Genomic DNA, 26,233 nt, shown 5'->3' on the forward strand with positions numbered 1-26,233 from the left:
ACTAAATATGCAATCGGAATTCAATAAATGCAGACAACATATACAACTATGATTCTAAAATAGTTTGGGGGCTTTGCAAAACTATTACATCTGGGTAACCCCTATTGACGGTGAAAGGTAAATGCAGGTTTTGGAGCAACATATGTTGCCATCCAGACGTTTTCTGACTGCAGTTAATAAAACGGTCTCCCTGCAGTCTAGACCTGTTTCCCATTGACAATGAGTGGCGTATTATGAAGTAAAAAAGACTCCTCACTGCTGTGCAACTGAAGCCATATATCAAGTAATAATGAGAAAGAATTTCACTTTAACGCAGCTGGTAAAACATGACTCTGTCTCAACATTTTTTGAAGGTGTTGCACGTATGGCATTCAGTGTATATTTACAAAAAAAATCCAATAAAGTTTGAATATTGAATATCTTATCTATCCAGTTGAATAAAGGTCAAAAGGGATTTGTAAATCATTGCATTCTGTTTTTAATTTTCAGTCAGGGTTGTAAAAAGCAAATACACACACTCTCTCCCCTCACTTCTGTCTGGCACGTTTGACCTTTATGTCTGATGCTTTAGTCACCAACGGAAAGTGTGAGTTATTCACAAATACCCACGTTCCCTTTGTGCCCCTTCTTTATCAGTATGTACTTCATGGTCTTTTCCAAATGCCCCTTTGTGGCGTCAGGTTCTGGTTAAAGAGCTATTAATTCTGCACACACCTCTTTCCTATTTTGGCTCTGTCAACAGTGTTTCATTAAAACGGTCTCAGTAGTTTGTAGCCGGTGAATGTTTTCCGTCTACCCTCAGCTCCCGGTGGCGGCGGGGTGAGGTCCTTGAAGTCCTTTTTAAGGAAATTGGGCTTGACAGCAACAGCAGTTAGTTCGGCTTTTGTGTTTTCCCTTTGTTGTTGTTGCTTCTTTTGATTCTACACTGGAAAAATGCAAAACGGGAATTCAAAGTATTATTGACTTTTTTCTTTCTCTTCCCCGCTTTCCCCTCGATTTTCTATCCTTTTCTTTACTCTGTTCATCCACTTATTTTCTTCATGATCATTTTCTCCCTCTCACTTTATTTCCCGTCTCTCTCCATCCAGGCAGTACTACGAGATGCTGTACAACACTGCAGATGAGCTGCTGAATCTGGTGGTGGACCAAGGCGTTCGCTACACGGAGCTGGAGTACATCAATGCCCTGTCTTTGCTCCACCGCAGCCAGACGGGTGTAGGCGACCTGAGCACCCAGAACATCCGGCTGCAGAGGCTGAAGGAGATCATCTGTGAGCAGGCCGCCATCAAACAGGCCACCAAGGACAAGAAGATCACTACAGTGTAATAATATAACAAGGCAGTGTCCAGAGGGGGGGTCGAGATGCCTCAAAATCAGATTAAAGGAGTAGTTCAGATTTTTTGATGTAAGGTTGTATGAGGTGTATTAGTTTCAGTAGATACTGGTCAGCGTGCCCCCAGTTAAGAGAAGCAAAAAGGAGTACCAGCATGGAATCTATCAGGTATTTTAGCCCTTAAAAAAGGTCCACCTAAAAAAATGTATCACTTAAATTGTATGATATATTTACAGTATTCCCACCACCTTACTTTGTGAATCCAAAGTATAATTTTTAAACACCAAAGTCACACAATAACACAAACTAACCAGTAGATCGGGGCAGCATTAGACCAACAAATCCTGTTTTCTAAAAATGTTTTCCTCTCAGAAAAGGCTGCCTGATGACAAAGTAATATCTAAAATAAGGTGTACACTGAAAGTGATATAGACTTTTTAAGGTGGACCTTTTGTTAAGTGGCTAAAGTACCTTTTTTGCTGACCCTGTCCACAGCAGTTCATCCATGCTGGTGCCTGTCTCTGCTTCTTCAGGCTACTACTACTACTGCTTCTACTGTCGCTAATAGATTGACTATTGATAAGTACCTCATATAACCACACTTCAAACAAACCAAACCTTCCCTTTAAAAAAAAAAGAGTGAAAGAGAATAACTGTTTCCCAATCACCAATCTATCCTAGACATTTTTGTTTGTACTCCCTCAGTTCTGTCTAGCAGGAACATGTGCAGCAGATAATTGGGTCACATATTTAAGAGTAAGGACGGATAGAGCAGAAACTTTCAGTACTGGAGACATTTAAGAACTGGGTTAGAAAACACTGAAATAGAGGCTTACTCTAGACATAGAGCATAATGTGTGTGAAATCTGGTGATGGAGAGTGTGTCTTCTCCATTTCATCTCGCCTGATGTGATGGAACTCATTGTAGTCGAGGGTTGACACAGATATACTTTCTTCCAACTGTGGGCATGTAGATTTTATAAATATATAAATAAATATATATATATCAGCGTATGCAGCACTGACTCACTCTAATTGGGAAGCAAGGTGACAACCAAGAGAACTGCAAACTTTGCAAGTATAGTTCCCCATGTATCTGTGTCGTAAGGTAACCTATATTGTCAATTTACACTTTTTAAAAGACACAACAAATGCAGCACTCACACTCCGACTACCAGCGGTCCCCCGCTCACCATGACTCCAGCTCAAGATAAAAGGCGATTGTCTTGGACACTCACCCAAACTTAGGCCCCATCTCATCTCATTTTCCTATTAGATCTAAACTGCTGCTCTCAATTACACCTCTATCTCTCCTCTCCTGGCAGCCCCATGGGCCCACTGATTCTGTCTGCAATAACAGATGCCAGATTAGACTGCCTGAATGAGGCCACATCTCCCGCCTGCTGCCAATTTGGGTTGGTCCCCAAAGATTCCCCTTGCTGCGAATTGTATCATATCTGTGGCTGTTAAAAATCTGTTTATCTGCCTTTTTTTTGTTATAGTTTGTGCTGTAAACTTGTGCAGCCAGTGTGGAAAGTTGAGAGTTGATCAACGTTTTTTTTTTTTATACAAATTGGACAAAAGAGACTTAGTAATGAAGATATTTTCTTTGGTTTCAGTTTCATTCTTCCATAAAACAAGGTTTTAATGTTACATTTCAAGTCCAGCTTGCCACAGTAGAGTGACTTGCACTTTTTGTGTTAAAGGAATAGTTCAGATTCTTTTAAGTGGGATTGTACTGTATGAGGTATTTCCTTAGTCAGATAGTGCATTAACTACAGTAGATGTTGGTCAGCAGACACTCTGGAGAAGTAGAGTGGTGTACTAGCATGGGAGCAGCAAAATGTATTTTAGCCACCAAAAAAAAGGTCCACCCAAAATGATCAATATCATGGTAAATGTATGCTATATTATGAATATTTTCACCACGTTATTTTGCTGTCAGACAGCCCTTTTGATGGGAAACCACTGGTACGTAAGCCAAATATTGATTTCTCTAAAGCAGCCAGACCTCTTAATGAAAAACAGTCATTTTAACCGACAGAATACAGAAGTTGCTGGGCTACCTCTGCCTTGATCTGCCATTTTGTTTGTTTTATTTTGTGACCTCTGTGTTTTAAAAGGTTAGTTCAGATACACCGAGGTCACACAATAACACAAACAAACTGACCGATCAAGGCAGAGGTCGTCCAACAACTCCTGTGTTCAGCGAGGTAAAATGACTGATTTTGGCTGTGGAGTTTGGTTTGTTTGGACAGAGCAATATTTGGCCATCTACTGTAGGGTATTCTCTTAATATTGATAAGTACCTCATATAACCCCACTTCAAACAATCCAAACAATCCCTCTAAGTAATACATGTGGGAATACATTTCATTAGTCATTAGTCATACTGGCGCTATAAAAGGAAACCGATGCAGTTCTGAATCTTTATATTGTCGTCCCTGCTACATGTGCTCAAGTCTGTTTAAAGTGAACTGAACATATAAACTCAAGAGACGATCACAAATCATTCCCCTCCCTGCAACCGTCCATGTTTTTAGTTCATTAACTTGGGGGAGAAGTACTTAACGAGAGGAGGAGAGGGGTATAGGAGCCTTGTCAATACAGCAGGCCCGGCGATGGTCTCCCTAAAGCCCAGAGAGCAATCCATCATAATGACACATAGGCTGGGATCGATGGGAAAACAACCGTGGAGCTGCTGAAGGGGCTCGCCTACCACTCTGAAATGTACACTTGGTGTAAAATCTAAAATCTGCTCATTCAGCTGTTCAGTTCAGAGCTACTTTTGTAATGTTATACATTGGAAACTTTAATACAATGTTAACTGACTGTGTCATGTCACACAGATACTATTATACCATTATCACACTGTGCACACATAACCCAAAAAAGTCCAGAGGGCTTAAAGGGAGTTTTCATTATTTAATGTGGGTTTGTGTGAGGAACTTATCAATAGAGTATCAGCTAAAGAAAGTCAATATCAGTTTAAGTCTATGTTATATTTAGAATGATTTCACAACTTTACTTTGCTGTCAGACAGCCTTTTTCAAGAGCAAAGGTTCTCTATTAGCCGAATATGTCTCTCTCCAATCCAACCAAACTCCATAGATGAAATCTGTAATTTTACCTCACAGAACATGGGAGCTGCTGCTCCACTGCTGCCTTGATCGATTAGTTTGTTTGCGTTATCGTGTGACTTTGGTGTTTTAAACTGATAGTTTGGAATCACACAGGTCACACAATAAAACAAACAAAATAACAGGTCGAGGCAGTGGTATGCCAGTAAGTCCCATATCCCAAGAGGCAAAATTACCGATTTTCCCTATAGAGTTTGGAGACAGCGATATTTATCTTATATAACAGCAGTGTCTTGTCTGAAAAGGCTTTCTGAAAGCAAAGTAAAGCAGTGAAAATCTTCTAAACATATTGACCTGGACCTTTTTTGGTGGCAGATATAGCTTTTGTTGCTGTCACAGCCCACAGCAGTACATTGCTTAGCTTTCATGCTGGTACTCCTCTCTGCTTGCTTACTGTAGGTAAATGCCTAGACTGACTGCTGACAAGTATGTCATATAACCCCACATTAAATAATTAGAAGTATCCCTTGAAGTGCTGGGCATACTTATCTATAAGTGCAAACCACTCCTGCTGTCCATGCTTTGTTTATGAATTAATTAAATATGTTAAATGTAATAAGGGTTATTTTTTTGTTGAAGGCAAAAACATCTGCTTTTCTATTTCATGTTTTTTTCTTTTTGCAGTTTATTTTGTACATCTATCCAATGAGAGCAATTTGTATGTGTCAAGTAAGAATGTATTGAATTCTAGACATCAAACTATGAACATGTTTAAACAGCCTCATTCTTCCTCTGCTTATTGAGTGTCATCTTATGAATGCTCTAGTACTACTCTAAATTAAGCACACACGATTTTGCCAATGCATACACTAACACACTGAAAAAATAAATCCTCTAAATTTCTGCCTGGTTTTGTGTATTTTGTTCAGTGTTTTTCTTTGTGTGGTTGCATAACAGTCATTTTTTCCATTTGGGGAAGTACAGCTGAGAAGAGTTCATGCGCGCAGTAACACCTCTTCCACACATGACAGCACAGTCCATCAGTGTTTTGATGCACCCGGGATGTTACCGCCTTATATCACATGAGCAAGACTGATCCAAAACCAACACTAGAGGATGTACTTTACCTGACAGCTGTGATGTGCTGTGACATGGTTTGAAGCATGAGGTGCTAAAGTGGAGCACATTGGAGTCAGACAAATAAACACAGACAACATACCACCTGAAAGCTTGTACGGCTGACATAAACCCATATCTGTCTAGCTGTTTTTGGCACAGTGTAGTGTTTACCAAGCCTGGATGTGTTATTACCCCTTTACGTCTGCTGCCACGGAGTCCTGAACAAAAAGGTGACCCAGCAGCTCAAATGTAAAATACACAATTGGAAACTTTTAGTAGTCTCATGTTGATAGACAGCTCTTATAAACAATAAACAAACAAATCTGAGAATTTTCTTATTTTACATCTGTAAGTTACACTCCTATATTGTGTGTGAAAAGACCCATATTCTTAACACAATATAGAAATAATAAAAATCATACAAATTTTTAAACACGTGTTTTGTTTTACTAAACTTTAGTAGTCATTACTCCACATCACACTCGTCAGATCTGCGGAACTGGGGCTTTGGAAACGGACAAACTACATCACCCACAGTTCCTTTCACCTCTCACTTGTCTCAGTTGCCTAGCGACGACCGTGTACGCTTCAAGTGAGAAGCTAACTTAGAGCTACTAGCTAAGTGGAGCATGGATATTTAGACTTTTTTGTCACTTTTGTGACTTTTACTTTTTTTTTTTTTTTTCACCGTCAGTCTTTAAGTCGTTAGTCGTCAGGTTGTCATGATGAAATAATGAAGGAAACAACGAGTCAACAGTTTTCCTCTCCGTCGCCTAGCTGCTGCCCCCCAGGGTCCCTTAATGACGCTTTCTTCCCGGAGGCTCCAAACTGCTGTGAGCCAGAGGAAAATACAGTCATGGAGGTAAGGACTATGATACCTTAGCAGGTAAAAGTTTTTAAGCTATATGTACTGTGTCTTCGTCTTGTTAGGACTCTACTTTATTTTTTTGTGACAAAACATTTAAGCTAAATGTCTAACTGTACCAAAGAAGCAGTGTAGCTAAACTAGATAAAAACGACATAACGTTAGCTAGTGATGTATATTAAAGTAGCAGTTTGAATAAACCTTCATGTTTGTTCCGTTCAGGTAAAGCAAGTTACCTTGCGCAAGAGGTCTGGGGAAATAAAACAACACAGCAAGGTCAAATGGTTGATTATTTTAAATTTGCGATAGTCGCATACACTGCAGTTAGAGTGGTGTGTGTATGTGCTGCATGGATATGTGTGTGTGTGCTTTGCGGGGCAGGAAGCTGTGAGCACTAGGTGATGCTTTTAGTGGTCTTAAAATTCTGCACCTGTATTGTTATTGCAGGGATCCCTGTAGTTCACTGATGCAAATCCCACAAAGAATCACTGCTCTAATGAAATACTGACTGTTATTTACTTACTTATTTATAACTTGTTTGCAGAAGGAAGGTGTTTTAACTGCTGAGATGGTGTCCAGCTGTGTGTCCAACCATGGACGCATTGGCACTGGGCTGCCACACTTGTACCACCACCTGTCTCTGCCTGTAAGACACTTGCACACTGATCCTAAATTACATCATATGGCTTTCAAGCATGTTTGAAATCAGTTTACCTTGACAGATCTCTTTTCAGTTTAATTTTAAGGCAAATTTACTAACTAACCTTGAATTTTTATCTCCCCTAGAGTCACAGTCTCAGTGACATCTCCATTTTATGCAATTATGTCCATCTTCAGAAGCTGGAACTGCCACACAACAAAATTAAAGGTGACTTTTTGTTATTCAGTTAATTAATTAATAGAAGTGTCCCTAAAGATGTTATCAAGACATGATCATTACACATTTGAATAGTTTACTTTTCTGTGGCTGTCTTTATCCTTTGATCAATTTCTCTAACTTTTCTATAAAGTGAGTTTCAAATATTGTATGCATATGTCATCCATTTATATTTGTCTGAAAGGCCCTATTTTGAGACAGTAAAACTGTAGATTTGTAGAAATAAAATCTAGCCTACAGGGCATATCATAGTTTTCTCAGTGTGACACAAATAATAAAGATAACATGCTGTTATCTTTTACATTTTGTAAATGTCAATTGTAACGTCTATCCATGGATTTAAAATTTGACTCTTCTGTAATAACCATTTCCTCATCAGGGCCTGTTTAACAGCTACTACCAATAATAAATATTATTCTCTTTTCAACCAGCAAAACCATATTCTTTGAGGTACAAAGACTATGGTTTTCCTCTCCAGGGACATATGACATTTGATAATATCTTGTAAGGTGTCATATATCCCTCTACAAAGTACCTTATGAGGCTTTTCCAACCAAACTAGCTCTTTATTTCTCTGATTTTGTTTTAATGCCTCTAATTCTTTTCAATGGCTAGATCTATCCTGTGTGAGCCACATGCCACACCTCATCATCTTGGATGCTTCTCACAATGAAATCTCCAACTTCTTTGGATTTCAGCCACCCAACGAACTAAAGGTAACACAAGACCTTGAACTGACAGGATAAGACCACATTTGATTGTTGGCTTGGGCTTCTCTCGCGCGTGCTATTCCCTCAAGATAGTCCTGGATTTCCATAGCCCATCTGTAGTCACTTTGAATATGCTTACAAGGCATTAACTGCCCTTGAATGACAGTGAACTTTAGCAAATTGAATATTCTGTACGGATTTAGGTTAAGAATCTCTTCAGTGAGATGTACAGAAGTACTTTCATGACTTTGGTTAATAGTGTGCTGCTTTTTCAGGAAGTCAATTTCTCCCATAACCGTATGACAAAAATGAAGGACTTGTCAGCCTTTTCATCTCTGACTATCCTGGATCTGGCCTGTATCCTTTCACATTTTCACACAGAGACACATTTGCATCCATCCATGTCTTTGTCTCTTTTCCTGTGTGTCACTCACCCAGCTTCTTTCTGTACCTACTGTATACAGCATATGATGGTGCCAGATTTAAAATTCAGAGTTCTGTTGAACAATTAAAAACCAATTTCAGTTTATTAAATTGAAGTTTATTGATGTAAGCTGTAATTAGTGTTTAAATAGTACAGAGATGCCTGCTTAAAGTTAGCTTGCCTAGTTAGCCTTAATGTTAAAAGTTTAAAGGTTTGGTGCATCATAATTCTATAATAATAAAGTCCAACAATGATTTAATCAGGTACAAAAATTAGTCCTTGTTGGACTAATCCAGCTATTATGTTCAACTACACTTTTCACTTGTGTATTATTCTTAACATGTCCACTCTCAGACAACAGTTTCAGTGAAATAAATGGTCTTAAGCATTGTTGTAAGCTCAGCCATCTCAGCCTGGCACACAACAAGATCTCAAGGATCAGCGGCCTGGACAGTCTCCCTCTCACACATCTCTGCCTTGTAAGTCCTAAACTATTGCAGTTTGAAATATGGATGGATGGAACAATTTACAATGACCATCAATAATAAATGGTGAATTGATAGTTAATTAAACTTTAGTTAATAGGTATTTTACTGTGAACAAATATTCAAATAATGCCTGTATATGATTTATAAACCATTATAAGCAATTGTAAAAGTATTATAAACATCAGTTGCAACATTTCAATAACAATCCAAATAATATTTAAAGACAACATGTTCTGACTCTTACCAGCTATTATACAGTATATCATTTATAAACTAATTCTATTCTATTCCACAAACTATGATTAAATAACATAAAATATAGCATTACTAATAATTAGTTAACATAATTAATTATCATTTCATTGTTAACAGTGAAATAAATATAAACAAGTTGTGTCAACCCTAAATTTACCATTTATTAATAATAGTTATTGTGAAGTGTTTCCAAAATGGGATGCACAAGTTGATATTCACACTCACACAAACATTGACATACAGTACAATCGTACATTCATGTACATACTTACAGACATCTCATTGGTCTTTCTTTGCCTTTTCTTGGGAATACTTCCATTTGCATGTATGGCATTGCTTCACAGGAAGTTGTTTCCCTCCATGGGGAGAAGTACAGTTGGAGTTATTTTGGAGATCTTTCTGATTACGTGTGTTTTACCTCATGTATGCTAAATTTTACCTATTCCTGTTTGTCTCTTGTCTCTCCCCTCTGTCTTTCTCTTTATGTCTCTGTTTTTGGCCGCATTTTTACATTCAGTAAAACCTTGGCCCCCTGTTCGAGAATCACCATATGGTCCAACAGCAGGCCTTTTCTCTCCCTCTCTCCCTCTCTCGCTGCTTGGTTGTGTGTGTGTGTTGCATGTTCTGTCCTTTATCAGTGTTTCCTCATTGTCAGCAGCCATCGGTCTGGCTGTGTCTGCCCCTGTCTGTAGCTTTGCTTTGGGACCAGCTGCTGGTGTTTGAGTGAGCCTGGACCAAGTTCAGCACACACACACACACACAAACTCACACTCACACCTTGTCCGTCCAGCATCCATCTACTCCCATCCCTGACCCCTCTTCCTCACACGCTGCCTCCCTAAACAGCACAACCCTGTCAGCCAGCCTGTTTCACAGCCCATCACAGTACCGACCTGGAGCTTCAGGGGACCAGCGCAGTCACCCACCCCCACTGACAGCAGCCCTCTGCCAGGCAACATGCTTGGCACGAGCACGGCAAGGTGTGGCCAGACGGCTAGATAACAACTTTAGCCGGTGGAATGGAGTGAGGAGCAGGCTGGGGACCCTGACAAGGGAGGAGTGCCCAGGTCTGGTTCTTCAGTTGGTTAGCGTGCTGCGCTAGCACCTCGCCAGCTGTTTGGCTGTCAGTCCTCACCTGTCAGGATTTAGCAGAGAGAGGCAGGCCTGCCACTCAGCCCAGTGCTGAGGGGAAAGAAGGTTCACACACCCTGCAGAGCGACCATGGCATGTCCTTAATATTTATTAGTGGGAGTCATTGACTGTATATGAAGTAGAACTGCCACTTATGAATGCATGCATATTTATGAATATCATATGCTTGCCTCTTTAAATGTGCCTTCTTTGCTGTCTATGTCCAGAGGGGGAACCAGCTGCAGAGGATTGAAGGGTTGGAAAATCTGAAGAGTCTGCAGGTTCTCGACTTGTCTCTGAACAGCATCAGTAGTCTTTCTGGCCTCCAGAGTCTCCACCTGCTGGGCTCCATCAATCTGGAGAAAAACCTGGTACAGATCTAAGACAAGCTTCAGAAAGAATTATAATGATCGCTTTATTGGCATAGCACTTTTCTAAAAACAGGGCTTCTGTGGGTTATCGTTACTTTTATAAAGTTTCATTAACTTCAGTCTCACTTAAAAATGTGTTTTAACTCCTATTCAATGAAGAACTTTGGGAGCTGTTTAAAATATGAGGAATTTGAATAGGTGATTTAGTGTGTAACAATGAACAAACACATTAAATATGAAATATAAAGAAAGATAAAAGCAATTACTGCAAGTTCAGAAGCCTAAATAGGAAAAAGAAAACTGACAATAACGTAGAAAAATATGGAAATATGTTATTTAAATTAAAGAACTGTAGCATTTTGTGCAGGAATGTTCAAAATATTCTACAGGACATGCAGTAAACAGCACAGCTTTACACTATGCAGCAAAGGAAATGAGGAATGGAAAAGTATAAGTGTGTTAAAGTGCACCATCACACACAGACTACAAAGAAGACTCCAGTAAGAGTACACTCAACTTGGTTCTAGTTTGACAAATTAGTAGCTGCAGACAAGGTCAGGAGTGAACTTTCATGTTCAACAGGTTTCTCTTTTTAATACCTAGAAAAGAACAATTACACAGGGATTCCACTTCATAAATTTGTGGTTTTGTTTCAGATTAGTGAAATTCAGGAGTGCAAACACGTTCATGATCTTGTCCTGTTGAGGGACCTCAACCTACTGGGAAACCCTGTACAGGTAATTTGAGTCTTTACTGACCACAGTGCAGTGTTTTACAATGAAAACTTTTATATATGTGGAGATAGACTGTGTATCAGAGGCAGCTGGGGAATTTTTCTCCAGAGGGGGCTATACTGAAAATCAGGCAAATGTCTCAAGGTATTGGAGTAATTAAGTCTTCTTCACTGAAGTTTTAGGATGTGGGGAGAGTTGGGGTGGTCTGTTTACTATGTTCACTTTGACATGACAGATAAGGTTTGTGTTTTCAGTACAGATTCATCATGATGTTGTTGTCATATCTGCCATGTGAATGTAGGAGCAACCTGATTACAGACTGGCAGTCGTCTTCCTCCTTCAACGTCTGACTGTACTGGATCAAGAGAAGGTCACTGCTGAAGAAAAGGTAAGAATAAACATAGTAATTAATCATCTTGGTAATTTTATAACTATATGACACTTAATTATTAACTTTAACCCTAACCTTGTCTGCTTATGCTATTTTCTGAAACATTATTCTATAAAATATCATAAATCATAAAATAGCCTTTTGGCTAACACTACCACATTTACAGAAATGCTGATCAATGCACGTTGTCACTTTGAATAAATAAATAAATGGTAAATCCCAGGTATCATCAGTAAACAAGTATGACCCTCCTTTGGATGTGGTGGCAGCCATGGATCATATGACTCACCTTGTGTATCAGCTGATGCAACCCCAGGTGCTCTATGACAGGTTAGTACAAATATAAAGTATGTGTGTACATACATACGTATATATATATATATATATATATATATATATATATATATATAGATAGATAGATAGATAGATAGATAGATAGATAGATAGATAGATAGATAGATAGATCAGTTTCCTTCAATTTAACAAGGAAAAAGAATCATGCAAAATATCGACAGAGGGGACAGGAGACACTGACAAAGAATTAGTCATAATCATAAAAATCTTGCAAAGCCAACTCTCAGGAAAGTTGTTTTCAAACATGAGCAGCATTTTATCTGCAGTGTTTCTGTATTGCTCATGATCGTATCTACTCCCTAAAAAAAGAAAATGAGTCCATGCATCAGCACTTTTTTGAAAACATCCATCATCAGCAAATAAAATGCTGCAGCTACAGTCAATTTACCATTCTCCTCTGTGCTTCCTAGAAACAGCACATCCATATTGCCCACAAGGCTCCCGTTCATATTGACTGTTGGAGTGGAGTGAAGTTTGTGCTCTGGCTTCATGATTTAATAAACTTAAATCTTGCTCATCTTTGGTGAGCCAGAACATATTTGTAATGTTTAAGTTTATCCGAAACCTGTGAAAATGTGTGTGTATGTGTCTCCAAGCAGTACGTTGCCCAGTGCAGACTCTCCATATCCTATGCTGGTTCTGACTGGTCCTCAAGGCTGTGGCAAGAGAGAGCTGGCCCACAGACTGTGTGAGGACTTCAGCGAATACTTTGCCTATGGGTCAGTCTCAAACTTTCTCGACACATGTCACAGTCGTGTGCTGAGTCCTATGTGTCAGTAAACGTACATGTGTCCTATGTATATTATACTTACTGCTGTGGACGTCAGTGGGACCTCCATAATACCAGCTACGCTTTAAAGTGCTGATATAAATAAATATATTGGTTATGTATTACGTAATGGGAAAAAGGAACCATCTGTGCCTGAATACATTAAAAGATAGGTCAGATATTTTTATGTCTATCTTAATACAATACTTACACGCCATATGTGCATTAAGAGAGTTATTGTTTACCGTAATCATTCCTCCTTCTGTCCATACAGTTTGTACACTGTATACTACACTGTAAGAAATAAGGGACAAAATTCGCAGTCCTTGTTCAGTGTCAGAATGCTTTCTTGATTTTGGCCAGTGCTCATATGAGGTCTGCAGGCCTGTTAGGACCCTAACAAGCTGAGTCAATTCAGGTCAGGCTCAGGCCATTGTTTTTACTTATATACATGCAGAACCACTTCTTGTAATATTGCGTATTGTGTATGGTTTCTGCAGGTCCTTAAAAGGTCTAAAATCCAATCATCTAAATTGTGAGCCTTAAAATACTTAAGGTATAAAGGTATTAGGATCACATGGGAAGTCAGAGAAAACATGCAGCCACCAGCAAACGCCTTCTGTCACAAGATATTGTTATGTATTTGTAATCAAGTATAACCCTCCTTTGGATGTGGTGGTAGCTGTGGATCATATCACCCACCTAGTGTATCAGCTGTTTTAGCCCCATGTGCTCTATGACAGGTAAATACAAATTTACAGTATTGTTTAATATTTTTATTTGGAGCATCACAAAGTCTGGTCCCAGCACAGCCCAATCTGCATGTCAGCTCCTGCAACAGGAATCCCAGTTTTCCTTCATGTCCTTCATACTTTAGTTTATTGAACAAAGTACTAATATTGGTATGAAATAGGCCTTAAATTGAATTCATAATGGTCTTAAAAAAGAAAAAAGTGTTGAAACCTGCAGAAATGTTATATATAGTATATTATACATACATATTATACAATTTACCAGTTGATAGCGAGTGTTTGTTTGTGTGTTTTGTGTGTATCAGAGAGAGCCTGCATTAGTGAGTGCTTAAAGTGATACTGGTGTCTGTCTCGGTCTGCGTTCAGGCTTGGGCTGAAAAATAGCAGACTTTGTCGGACCAGGGTTGGAGTTTTTGGCCCGTGCAGGACTCTAGTCTGAGTCAGTCAAATCAAGTTTGTGTCTTTCTCTTGGCTGTTACATGTAGAATTACAGCCGATGGTTTGTCCCAGCAATGCAGCCAGCAGTGGTTCCACTGTGGCTCAGCAAGGAAATTTTGGATGGTACCCAGTTTGTCAAATTCAGACTACTTTGGCTTAATTTCAGAGTACATTTTTGCACAAAATGAGGACTGTGGAGGGATCGCTTCATGGAGAGGAGGAATAATTACACAATCCAATGACTGTACAATGTACATATAGTATGTGAGTATTATATTAAGAGCGAGATGAAAAAATATGAACCTACCTTTTAAATGCAGGGGCAAAACAATGCAGTAGTATGCAAGTCAAACCCTCAGAATACCTTGAGGTAATGACTTATCCCTGGCTGTCACCTAGTGGTTGGTTTTACTGTCTGAAACATTCCAGAAATCCAGGGGTCTTGTCCCAGTTTATTGCCCCCCTGCTGGTTCTCTTTAGTCGTTGTCGGTCTGAGATTTTTCACATACTTAGGCCTCATCAGTTTTATGGCTGGATATGTTACATGAACTCTCCAGACTCTGTTTCTCTACCCTGTGTGCATCTGTCTATGTCTGTTTCCACAGAACCTGCCACACCACAAGGGGGCCCTACTTTGGAGAGGAGGATGGAATTGATTACCATTTTGTCAGTGAAGAAGAGTTTCAGAACATGATTCACATGGTATGTTGGTTTTCCATTAACCTTTTTTGACATTACAGCATGAGAGCAAAAACATGTTTCAGTGTCCTTTTGAATTCTGCACTCAGTGTCATAAATCATACAAACAGTTAATTTCATCGAGTCAATTAAATGTGCACTGGACTTCTGAAGTTTTTTCTCTTGGTGTCCTTGATTCACACAACTCCTTCAGCAACTTTCAGATTGAATTCACTCACTGGCAATAATTAGTTGAGTAGTTGAGATAATTACTTCTACTTTTGATTTTACTTTAGCTGGCTGATATTTCATTAAACAAAGATACATTTAGATCAGTTGAGATTTTTAATAAGGTGTAATGGCTGTCTAAATTAAATTTTACTTAAGGATGACTCATCACAGCATATCCTACAACACTTGCCATGCACATATTATGAGTATTAAGAGTATTATGAAACCACTGACAAGGACACAGAGAGCTAATGGGTTTTTTAAATGGATAGTTGGGATTATTTAATGTTGAGATGAGATTTGAGGTCCTTATTGATAGTCAGTATATTACCTCCAGGAGATGGCAGTCGGAACGCCTCCAGTTTGGAGAAGCAGCAGGAATACCATATAGGAAGCTAAGCAATGTACTACTGTGGACAGGGTCAGCAGCAAAACGTATTTTAGCCTCTTAAAAGAGGCCCACCTTAAAAAATTATTCTCAGTTTAACTGTGCACAACATTTATTATATTTTCACTGCTTTACCTTGATGTCAGACAGCCTTTTCTGACTGGAAACTGTCATTATATAAGCCAAATATTGACCTCTCGAAACCAACCAAACTCCATGGGTGAAATCAGTAATTTTACCTTTCAGAACATAAGAGTTTCTGGTGTATTTGTGCATTGATCTGTTATTATATTTGTCAATATCCAAATATTGGTCAAAATTGTACAAAATACACCTCTTTTCTTAGAGGGTCAGCCATTGCCTGGCTCTGATTTTATTAACATGATCAGTTTGTATTTGTGCTATAATCAACAACAACTGGATGTCATTCATTACAACCTTGTGCTCATATGCTTTGAAGATAACAAAATCATCAAATAACTGGAGCTTTCTTAGAGTCAGAAAAATGGCTGCTGAGGTCAGAGGTCTCGGACACATTTGTTTTCCATCTTGTCCCTTCAGTCAAGCTGCCTGTTATGTAAGAATGGCGAGGGATGATAGATAGAGGTCTGGGTCATGTGGTGATTTACACAGCGAGGGCTTTGATGCTGGAATTTATGCCTTTTGTCTGCTCCGACAGAGGAAGTGGATCAGGTTAACTTTACAGTCTGTCTCTTGCTCTACTTGATTTTTCCAGTCTTCTCCTCCACCCTCAGTTCTTCTGTTGCCAGCTACTTGGTTTATTGCTGTACTGCCCTCCTTTTCTTCCACTTCTTCATGCTCTCACCTTTCATGTCTCAGCTGCCCTCCTCCTCTTCACTCCTTTTCCCCCTCAGAGGTGCTTTCCTGTAACTATGCAATCATTACCTCTTGAGCCCACTTCTTGTGACTGTTCTTAAACAAAATTAATCCTAATCAGCAGTTCTTGGTACTTATTATACTCCTTACAGTGCTGTAAACACAAGAACACCTGCTGTGTAATTTTGTCTGAATTGCATCTAGTCTGGTAGTATGGAATCATAAGTATTATGTTTGTAATTTAGTGTTTGAATGATTGCCAGTGACCTATTTAGGAAGGTTCAGAGATATGAAAAACAATATTCAAGGGAGCCTAAATTCCCGTTTGACTTCAGGAGACACACAGTATATTTTATATAAATTACACAGTGACTCACAGTTAATGATGTGTCTCTGTTATCATTACATCATGCAGTCTTGCATCTCATATGTAGTTCTAAAAGCCTGAGACTATTTTTATGTTTATTGCAGAAAAACTAAACAAAATAAAAGCCAAGTTAGATTATCTGTTCCTTGTTTAAATATTGTTTACCCCTACTGGCTCCACATGTGGCCATTTAATTGACAGGCCAGTTTCCATGTTGATGTTGCAAAGCCTGTGTTCTCTAATTGCTGTGATTTTAAATGTAGAAAAACATAGTAATAAAGTCAAAATAAGCTTCAGTAAAATGACAAAACAAAACAGCACTTTAATATTACATGTTCAGCAACAGCTACTAAATTTGCAGTAATAGAATTCATACAAGTTTAAACAACTTCTCGGGAATCATAACAAATCATTTAATTTTTATGTCTGAGTTCCCTTTTGTTACCGCAAAACAGTGAAGCAAAGAATAAGAATGACTTGTTTTAGTGAAATGTATTAGATTTGACGATTTGACCAAAAGCTTTTTGAGAGGTATAAATTATGCTGTTCAAATAAAACTGCCCCAAAGCTGTTAGACAAAAGGTGAGGGGTCATGTGTGAGAAGTAACAAAGAGGGAGATTTTTTGCTCTGACCACCCGGTCAAAAGTTCAGTTCACAGGTGGGCAAATGACTCTGCGTTGTTAAATCTTGACAGGACATGCTGGGGTTATGTATGTATGTCTAATCTGGGAGATAAATGCTGCTCATAACTGGTAATATGATGAGTAGTGGGGCAATAAAGTGGCGCACTAAACTGCTCTCTCATTCTTTCCCCTGGTATCTGGAAATTTCCTTCTAGGGTAAGTTCATCCAGACCATGCAGTATGGGGGTCACAGGTACGGGCTGTCCAGAGACGCCATAGAGGATGCAGCCAGAGAAGGACTAGCATGCTGTGTGCATATGGAGCTTGAGGTTGGTTATGGAAAACTACATACATACTACATCTAACAGGCTATAACATTTGAGGTCTAAAAAGCCCATAGTTTCACATACAATCGAAGTACCAGCAAAAATAGGATATATATAGAATGTACAGTGCACCATGCTGATGTCGTGGTTATGTCACAGTTTTAGCTGGAGGCCAAACAAAGGAATAACTATAACTTCAGAGCAGTAGGCCACACAGCCAAGCAAAAATGTTGTCTTCCTTTGTTGTTGGTGCCAGAATCCAAGTAGTAATGGCTCAAAATTGAAGTTTTATCACATATCAGTTACCACTTCTATTAAAAAAAAAAATAAAAATAAAAAAATGAAGACGACTATGGTTAAACACAAGAAGACAAAAGCTGAGATATGCGCAGACTAAAAATAAGTATTCCTCACAAGGCTTTGAAACAGCATTTTGTCTAACCGCTAATCCTTTGAAGGTCCTACAGTTATATAGTTATTGTAGCCGTGAAAGAGGACCTGCTTCCTCTGTAGATATGAATGGATTACTCTAAGATAAAACACAACGATTCTTATTTTCACTTACGTTAAATTTCTGCCATATTCTGCCCAAAATAACTCATGAATCTTACACACCAGACTTTTTATAAATGGAATGTAACACATAATAAAATAGTTGTAAGCCGGTATAGGTGTTTATTAATGCATTTGTCAACAACTTGACAAGTTATCAGATGTTTTGTTTGAAAGACTGAAACCTGTTTCTCTGTATCAATAGTGTGCTTTATTGGAATGGAAGTTAATGTATAATCTTTTCAACGATTCAAGATAAGTCAGTGCAGAATCATACACTTACTAAATTGCTATTACCTGTCTGTGTGGGGGAATGTGTTGCCAGTGGGTTTGAGTTGTTAGATAGTCCATATTCATCTCCAAAGTTGCGACAGCACAGTGTGAATCAGTTCAAATACAATTCAAAGCAAACCCTCACTGTAACAGGACTCCACACTGATTCTCTATCCTCGCAGGGTGTGTTCAGTCTGAAGAACAGCTACTTTGAGCCTCGATACATCCTGCTCATCCCCACCCAGGTGGAGAAGTACGTGGAGCACCTGAAAAGCCGTGATATTTATACCCCAGCGCAGATTGATAGGGCAGTGTCACGTATAGAGCTCTACGCCAATACCAGCAGGCAACGGCAAGGGTTCTTCGATAATGTTATCCCCTGTGGTACGGCAAGGAAGCTTTTTATTATTTCAGAGTTTTTTTGTGACATTGAATTTATTCATTCATGTTCTCAAATGCTGTGCTTGTTGATTTAAGTGTTCATTACAGAGTATAATATTGGTAATTTAATATCCTCTAGTGGCTAAACATCCTTTTTACTATTAGTTAATGACAGTTTAATTGTAGTACAAAGTGTAATTATAAATACTCGCCATTAATTTTCAAGAAAAATCTATTTTAAGCAAAGAAAACACTTAATTGATTCCCAGAGGAGACATTTTTTTCTTTCTACTTATTCAACATTTGGATATGATGTTAGTAAGGGAGAAATTTGGAAGTCTCTTCTGTGATTGCTTTGTTCACAGGCAGTTTGTCATTTCAGTGCCTCACAAAGCAAAAAATACTCTGCCTTACCCTGGCAGAGCGTAAGTGTCACCGATGTAGCCTTAGATAAATTAACAGACTTCACTAAAATCCATACACTACACTTTCAATCCAATTACCACATGTATTAAGGGCACGTAGCCACAGAATAGCTGTGTTTATCATCCCCTCATGAAAGCACTCAGACATGTTAGCTGTTTTCTTAATGAGATGAACATACAGGGAGTGTGGAACCTCATCACTTTTATGCACTGCTAGCTAGCACCTCATTACACTAAGGTCATCATCCCCATATCTTTGATTCATTGCTGTTCGATGGGAGACGCATTGGCTCTGTTCACAAACCATATTTTTTTGTGCTGTGCTGACTGTCTGTCTGTGTGTGTGTGTGTGTGTGTGTGTGTGTGTGTGTGTGTGTGTGTGTGTGTGTGTGTGTGTGTGTGTATGCATTTGCATGTGTGTGTAGATGGCTGGAAGGAAGCCTATCAGACACTCAGGCAGGTAGTGAAGGAGTATCTGTTGTTAGAGGAGCAGGAAGAAGGAGAAAACAACACCAGAGCATCCCCTGACAACACCTCCACAGGTGTGTATTTGTCTGTTTGTTCAGATCATCATTAGCAGACTCAAGGCATCGGGCCGCTAGTTTTTTGAAGCAAAAGACAGGGTGCAAAGTGGGCCTCACTCAGTTGTCACTTTTTGTTTATTTATTTATTTATTTATTTATTTTAATTTAAAGGGGCAGTTGACCAGTTTCTTTACATATGAAGGTCCATTCTCTAGTGACAAGGAATATTAATCTCCAGTGGCTCTGGAGAACCTACGTTAAAAGAAATAGTTCTCATTTATTGAGGTGGGGCTGTATGAAGTACTTATCCATAGTCAGTGTATTGCCTACAGTACATGATGTCAGTACATGACCCAGCACACTGGCAGTGGTAGGCCAGCAACACCCAAGTTTTGTGAGGTAAAATTAAATTTTTGTCATAGGAGTCTGATGGCTGTGAAGAGAGTGATATTTGGCTTGTATATAACGGCTGTTTGTCATCAGAAAAGGCTGGTGACAAGAAGGTAAAGTGGTGAAAATATTCTAAATACAGCTTACAGATATTGAATTATTTAGGCGAACCTTTTTTTAGACACAGGTATTCCTGCTGCTTCTCCAAACTGGGGGTGTGCCAGCTGTTATATGTAATTAAGTACTTCATACAACCCCACTTCTAAAAGTCTGAACTGCCCCTTAAGTCTGAAAAAATGACTCAGCATCACAAGACGGTATGAAGTGTGTTTGGTTTGAAGTACTAGATAGAAGAGGTCTGGTGGAAAAGGTGTTCTTGATTGCATTATGAGATATCTCCAAAAACTGACAACGTACAACAAAACAATCTTAGAAAAGTAGCATCACAGGTAAGAGGAACAATATGTTTTGTTTTTTATTTTTGGGAGGAACTGTCCCTTTAAATCAAGAGTTGGTGGTGTCATAATAGAAAAAAATCTGTTAATCTGCTGTTATGCTCAACATAGTGTGTTCTCTGTTTATGTTCATGTATACATATACAGTATATGCATCTCGTGCCTGTACATATGTTTGCTACAGCCCTCATGTACATTATTGATATACTGTATCTGTCTCTTTCTCTCTCAGGTCATGAGCCAGAGGAGAAGCCACCTTCACCTCCGTTGAGGTCAGGATCAGGCACGCTCACGTCACGCTCTGCCACAGCTCTTGACCCCTCAGCTCCATCTTACAGAAACTATTTTACCAAGATCCAGGCAGAGCTCAGCCCTGAGAAAAACCCCACTGTGAGTTACAAGATGTCTGATGAAAAATTTATTGGCAATGAAGCCTATCAATGAATGTTAAATAGAAACTGAGACTGTATAAAATTGACACAAAAATAATCCTCAGTCCTCTAACAAGATGCTGGATTTCTTTCTCTTCCTCTACGCTATACATCCACTGTCCCACTTTCCTCCCCATTTTCCGCTCCTCTTTAATCACCCCACACATCAACTTCCCGGTCCTTTTTGTCCTCCCTTCCTCTCACCTTCTTCTCAACTCCTCTTTCTCTTCCTCTCCGTCTCTCTCCTTTGCAGGAGCTGGCATCCATCAGGAGACGTGAGCAGCTGGTTAGAGAGGCTATAGTGGGGAAGAGTCCAGGGATCTACAGCCAGCTATTCAAAAGGTCTGTTATAAGTAGCCCGCACTCCACTGCACTCAAATGCTTAATTTCAAGTGGGCACTTTCAGCTCAGTCAAATTGGTTTAATTGGTGCACTTGTCCTAACTGTGTTTTGATGGTTTGTTTCGGGTTATTTGACCTTGAGGGTGAAGTGGCAGGTGCCCAAATTATTTCAATCTATCGGTTTATTAATATGATAGGCTTGTGTAGTGGCACTCTCTCCTCAGTTGTCCCAAAATATGCCTGTCACCAGTTATAACTCCACCAAAATCTGAATGTGACATTTCTTTTCCATACAATTTATTCTTGTGAAGAAGAATTATTTAATTTAGGTTGGGTTGCACCAACAAGGAGGAATTTTAAACCCAATTAAATCACGGTTTAATTACTAAATTATGCTGCCCAAAGTCAAAACACCAAATCAGTTTTACCAAAACTTTAAATCCCACTTTAAACTCTGATTCAGTATTAACATTAAATTTACAGTTGAGGAGGATTGTGGTGTTTATGCTAGCAGCGGTTTCCCCCTCTTTTTTTTTTTTTTTTTTTACATATTTTCATAATTACTAGGTCACAACAAGACTCTAATTCATTTTTTAATTATTTATTTTAATTGTGTTAAGCGGGTATCACCATATTGATTAAATCATCTAACTTGGATTTACTACACAGTTTTAGTCTAGTTTTTAATTGTGCAGCTCTCTATGTTTTTAAATCTGGATTTATTCATTTTAATTCATTTTCAAAGTCTGATTAGAACTAATCATAAATTAAATCAATCTTTGCCGGTGCAATCCAGTCTTAGTCCTATTTTTTTTCTCAGGTCTTCTCAAACAGCACCATCTTCACTACAGAATCATGATCCTGGTACGCATTTTTGTGAGGACAGCAGGTGAGAACACACACACACACACACACACACACACACACACACACACACACACACACACACACACACACACACACACATACACACACACACACACACACAAATGTCTGATGCATACACTTACAGGTGCTCACACTCCAGGCCAGATGTTTCTGTGTGAATCTAACAAATTTATAATCTTCAAAGTTGTGAAAGATTTCACTCTGTATGTTGCCTGTTTGTAACAGCATTCAGATTTAAGATGAAGTGACAGAATCCAGAGGAAGTCTTGTGATTTCATAGAAACAAACAACCTGAAGCTGAAGATTTAGGGGCAGGAAACTACTTTTATAGTAGTATTCTTAACTCCCCGGGCTTGTTTTTACAACATATGTTCACTTTTATAGAGTTCATCCCACTGGTACAGTCCATGTGGGGAAAAATCTGAAAACATTTCCTACACACATGCATGCACACGTTTGCTTACACACTAATGTACTCACTCATAAATTCAGATTTTAGCCCTTTTGGTGCCTTTTGAATCCAGTGTGTGTACACCTACACTCAATAAACAGGCAAAAATAAACAATAAACAGACAAATATGGATTAAATCAGTTAGACCTTGGCGATGTGTGTCTGCTTTTGCGAGTGTGTTGCATGCTAAAGCACAGTTTTCTCTCAGTTGCTCAGATTAGCATCAAATTATTATTTTCTTAAAAGAAGGCATTTAAGATACATGCAGAGATCTCATGCTGCATGTTCATCAAATTTAATTTATTTCCTTTGGGTTCATGTTCTGAGTGAGCAAGTTTTGCCAAACTTGTAGAAAATGTACAAGTTCTGTCAACGAGGTGTGAGCAATAAATGCCCCCAGTATGCTCTGTTGGCATTACTCAGCCCTTCAGTATTTCTACAGAGGATTCCAGACATCCGTCTACACCTCTCTTAATAGAGATGTGTCTTTACTTGTGTGTGTCTATCCCACATATTATAACAAAGGATCCTTTTGTATTCCAGGATAGTTTTGTTCATAGTCTTGTGTATGTTTGTGTTCATGTATAATGGCACGTGTGTGTTTGTGTGTGTGTATAAACATTTTCATAGACTAGTCAATACGAGTAAATTAAATGTTAAGTTGTGGCATGCGATCAGAAATACTGCTCTGGTGGTCCTTGGGGTTCCCAGCACCATAGATGTATAAATGTAGATACCACGTTTGCAACTTGACGATCATCTGCTGGTGAGACCGGTGAGTAAATAATACAATGTGCAGGTTTCACTACAAAATTATCAGTTACTCACTTAAATTTGAGCTGATTTTCATGGTGCCTTATAAAACTGAAAAATTTAACATAGTAGAGTTTGGTTTTTAGAATTAACTTTAGTTACTGGGGACGATCTAGGCAGGGCAAGGCAGGAATAGGTTTTAATTATTAATACAGTAACAAACAACGAGGTGGCAAGGCAGCTTTATGAATATAGAACAGATATAGAAATCTACGTTTTTGGAAGAACTCACGAAAGCTCAAATCATAAATAATTTACTCCTGTTATTGCCTAGTCATAGGTCAGAGCCTGCATGCATGTCTCAGTTGAAATTGTGGCTATTCGGGAGATTAATAATGCGGCATAGAGCTGATTAGATCGTCCCCAGTAACTGAATTTAATTCCAACAAGTGACCAGTATCATTTTCAAATTTTCACATGCATGACAAACCAAATTTAAGTGAGTTACAGCAGATTTTGTTGTGAAATCTGCATCTGTTAATAAGCATTGTATTGTTTACCAGCAAATCTTCACCTATCTAATATGACAACTATGCAGACAAGTATGTACCTCTTTATATCGATGGGTAAATCTTTTTTGCTAAATTTACTTTTCACAGAGGCTCTTCACTCTCTGTTTGCACTTTTCTCCCTTGTCTCCTTAACAACTTCATTGTTGTTTCACTGCACACATTCACAACATGAACTTCTTCCTCCCCTTTCTCTCCTTGTCCGTCTCTTTTACCCCTCATGCTCTGTGGTTTTTCTTTTCCTCCATTCGCAAGCAGCTCAGATGAGTCTCGTGCTAGTTCGGCGCTCTCTGTGCCCAGTTCGGCCGGGGCCTTGTCAGGCTTAGTGGAGCCGCTCGATATCTCTGCCCTGGGACACGCGCTGGAATCACTCAAAGGTTATTGTTGCTTTTTGTAAATGATCATTTTAGGGCATTTCTATGTTGTTATATATAGAGAGCAAAGATAGGAGATATTATGAGCTGCTGTAGACCAGGGAACCAGATAGTTTAATAAATTAATTTGTTATGCTAGTTTCTTATGCTTCAAGTTTTAACACTGTTCCATACTATGTGAACTATATTTTTCTATTTAATTTTACCTTAGTCATTGTGTTTATAGTTTAAAGACACTTTCTTTACTGTCTGTAAATCACTAAAAACAATACAAATCACTGTAACAAGTTCTAAAGATGTGTTTATGTCTATCTGTATGTAAAATATTCCCATTTCATACCATATAGCATCAGGACAAACTCCTGAAGTACCCCGTCCTGGCACAGATGAGCTAGCTGTGGCCGTGTCTCCCTCTTCTGATAGACGTCCTGGATCCAACGTTAAGGCCATCCTGCCGCCCATCCCACCTGGGCGCAAGACTCCTGTAGTACCCAGCCCAGCTCCTTCACCCAGACCCACCTCCAAGCCCGCGGTCGGAGACAGGAAGGATGGAGGGGATGTAGACAGAGAGGGATAGCTTTTAAGATTTTAGACATTGAACACATTTGTGAACACTCAAAGTAAGTGTTAGAGGAGCAATAAGTCAGTCAGTCCATGAATATGTAAAAGTTCATAACTTAAAGGGATAGTTCAGATTATTTGAAGTGGGTTTGTATAAGTTACTTATCAATAGTCAGCATGTTAGCCACAGTAGATGGAGGTCGACATGCCCCCAGTTCGGAGATGCACATAGAGGCACCAGCACAGAATCTAAGCCATTTACTGTTGTGGACACGATCAGCAACAAAAGCTATTTTAGCCACTTAAAAAATAATCCACCTACGAAAATCAATATCACCCCCATTATATAAGACAATGATCGCTTTCTCCAAAGCCACCAGACTCCATTGGCAAAAGCAGTAATTTTACGTTGCAGAACACAGAAGATGTTGGTCTATCACTGCCTCAATCAGTTAGTGTGTTTGTGTTATCGTGTGACTTCAGTGAATCTGAACAAACCCTTTAAAACACCAAAGTCACAGACCGAGGCAGCAGTAGACCAGCAAATCCTGTGTTCTGTGAGGTAAAATTACTTTTCTTTTTTTTAAAGTGGGACTTTTTTTTAGGTGAGTAAAACACGTTTTGCTGCTGACCCTGTCCATGGCAGCACATTGCTTAGCTTCTTACACAGGTACACCTGATGATGTATCAACCACCATCTACTGTAGGTAATACACTGACTATGGATAAGTACCACGTACAACCCCACAAGCCCAAATTATCCCTTTAAAATATGAGATTGGAATGTTAAATCAAAAGAACATAAAAAAAATCTGTACCTGCAAAAGTAAACAGTCAACCGCAAAACCACACGTTTGTTGCTATCTTACGACAAACTACACAGATTACATTGTGATGTGATACGCCCAAGCCAAACATTTGAGGTTAGATTTCACTGTCAGCACTTGCCTTTTCCTGACAAGTGGTATCCGTGCCACAGCATGTCTGCTATATACTGTATCCATGACAGTGATGGTGTTAATGACCATGTATAAGGTGACTACAGTATATTTATAGGCAAAGTTGTTCTTTACCTCTTTGTAGAATTACTGGCCTAAAAGTATACAGTGTTGATACACATTACGATTCAGGCTCACACAGATTAATAAGCATGTCATGATAATTATAGTAGTGTGTTGAAGAAAACAGCTCTTTTTGTCTTTACTTATTGATGTGTTATGACTAAAACAGTACCTGTTCAACATGTAAAAGATCATATCTGCAAAGTATATAGTATACACAACGTTTTATGAATGTAGCATTAATTTTCCTGACAATGAAGT

At 38.9% G+C, this 26,233-nt stretch overlaps 2 protein-coding genes across 2 annotated transcripts in view; both read left to right on the forward strand.

The window, feature by feature from the left end:
- Positions 1 to 1,491, forward strand: part of exoc4 (exocyst complex component 4) — a 153,606-nt gene extending 152,115 nt beyond the window's left edge. Inside the window, exon 20 of the mRNA XM_084710580.1 lies at positions 1,089 to 1,491. Within this exon, the coding sequence (XP_084566706.1) occupies positions 1,089 to 1,326 (238 nt within the window). The 3' untranslated portion in view covers positions 1,327 to 1,491. The remainder of the gene's footprint in view (positions 1 to 1,088) is intronic.
- A 4,576-nt stretch (positions 1,492 to 6,067) lies between these two features.
- Positions 6,068 to 25,653, forward strand: lrguk (leucine-rich repeats and guanylate kinase domain containing). The gene is made up of 20 exons (XM_084710904.1): positions 6,068 to 6,394; positions 6,942 to 7,043; positions 7,184 to 7,265; positions 7,890 to 7,990; positions 8,260 to 8,341; positions 8,763 to 8,887; positions 10,510 to 10,653; positions 11,310 to 11,390; positions 11,689 to 11,775; positions 12,002 to 12,108; positions 12,732 to 12,851; positions 14,697 to 14,793; positions 17,432 to 17,545; positions 18,550 to 18,751; positions 19,599 to 19,715; positions 20,775 to 20,932; positions 21,227 to 21,315; positions 22,135 to 22,203; positions 24,232 to 24,353; positions 24,698 to 25,653. Exons 1-20 carry the CDS (start codon positions 6,266 to 6,268, stop codon positions 24,925 to 24,927), a joined length of 2,358 nt encoding a protein of 785 aa, XP_084567030.1. The 5' UTR covers positions 6,068 to 6,265; the 3' UTR covers positions 24,928 to 25,653.
- The last annotated feature ends 580 nt before the right edge of the window (positions 25,654 to 26,233 follow it).

This window comes from Lutjanus erythropterus, chromosome 22, assembly GCF_056507025.1.
Source record: "Lutjanus erythropterus isolate fLutEry1 chromosome 22, fLutEry1.hap2, whole genome shotgun sequence".
NCBI lineage: Eukaryota > Metazoa > Chordata > Actinopteri > Lutjaniformes > Lutjanidae > Lutjanus > Lutjanus erythropterus.

Coding starts and splice junctions, on each gene's coding strand:
- lrguk (XM_084710904.1), top strand. CDS start 6,266: ATGAAGGAAACAACGAGTCAACAGTTTTCCTCTCCGTCGCCTAGCTGC. Junction 6,395..6,941: donor AGGAAAATACAGTCATGGAG/GTAAGGACTATG, acceptor ACTTGTTTGCAG/AAGGAAGGTGTTTTAACTGC. Junction 10,654..11,309: donor TCAATCTGGAGAAAAACCTG/GTACAGATCTAA, acceptor GTTTTGTTTCAG/ATTAGTGAAATTCAGGAGTG.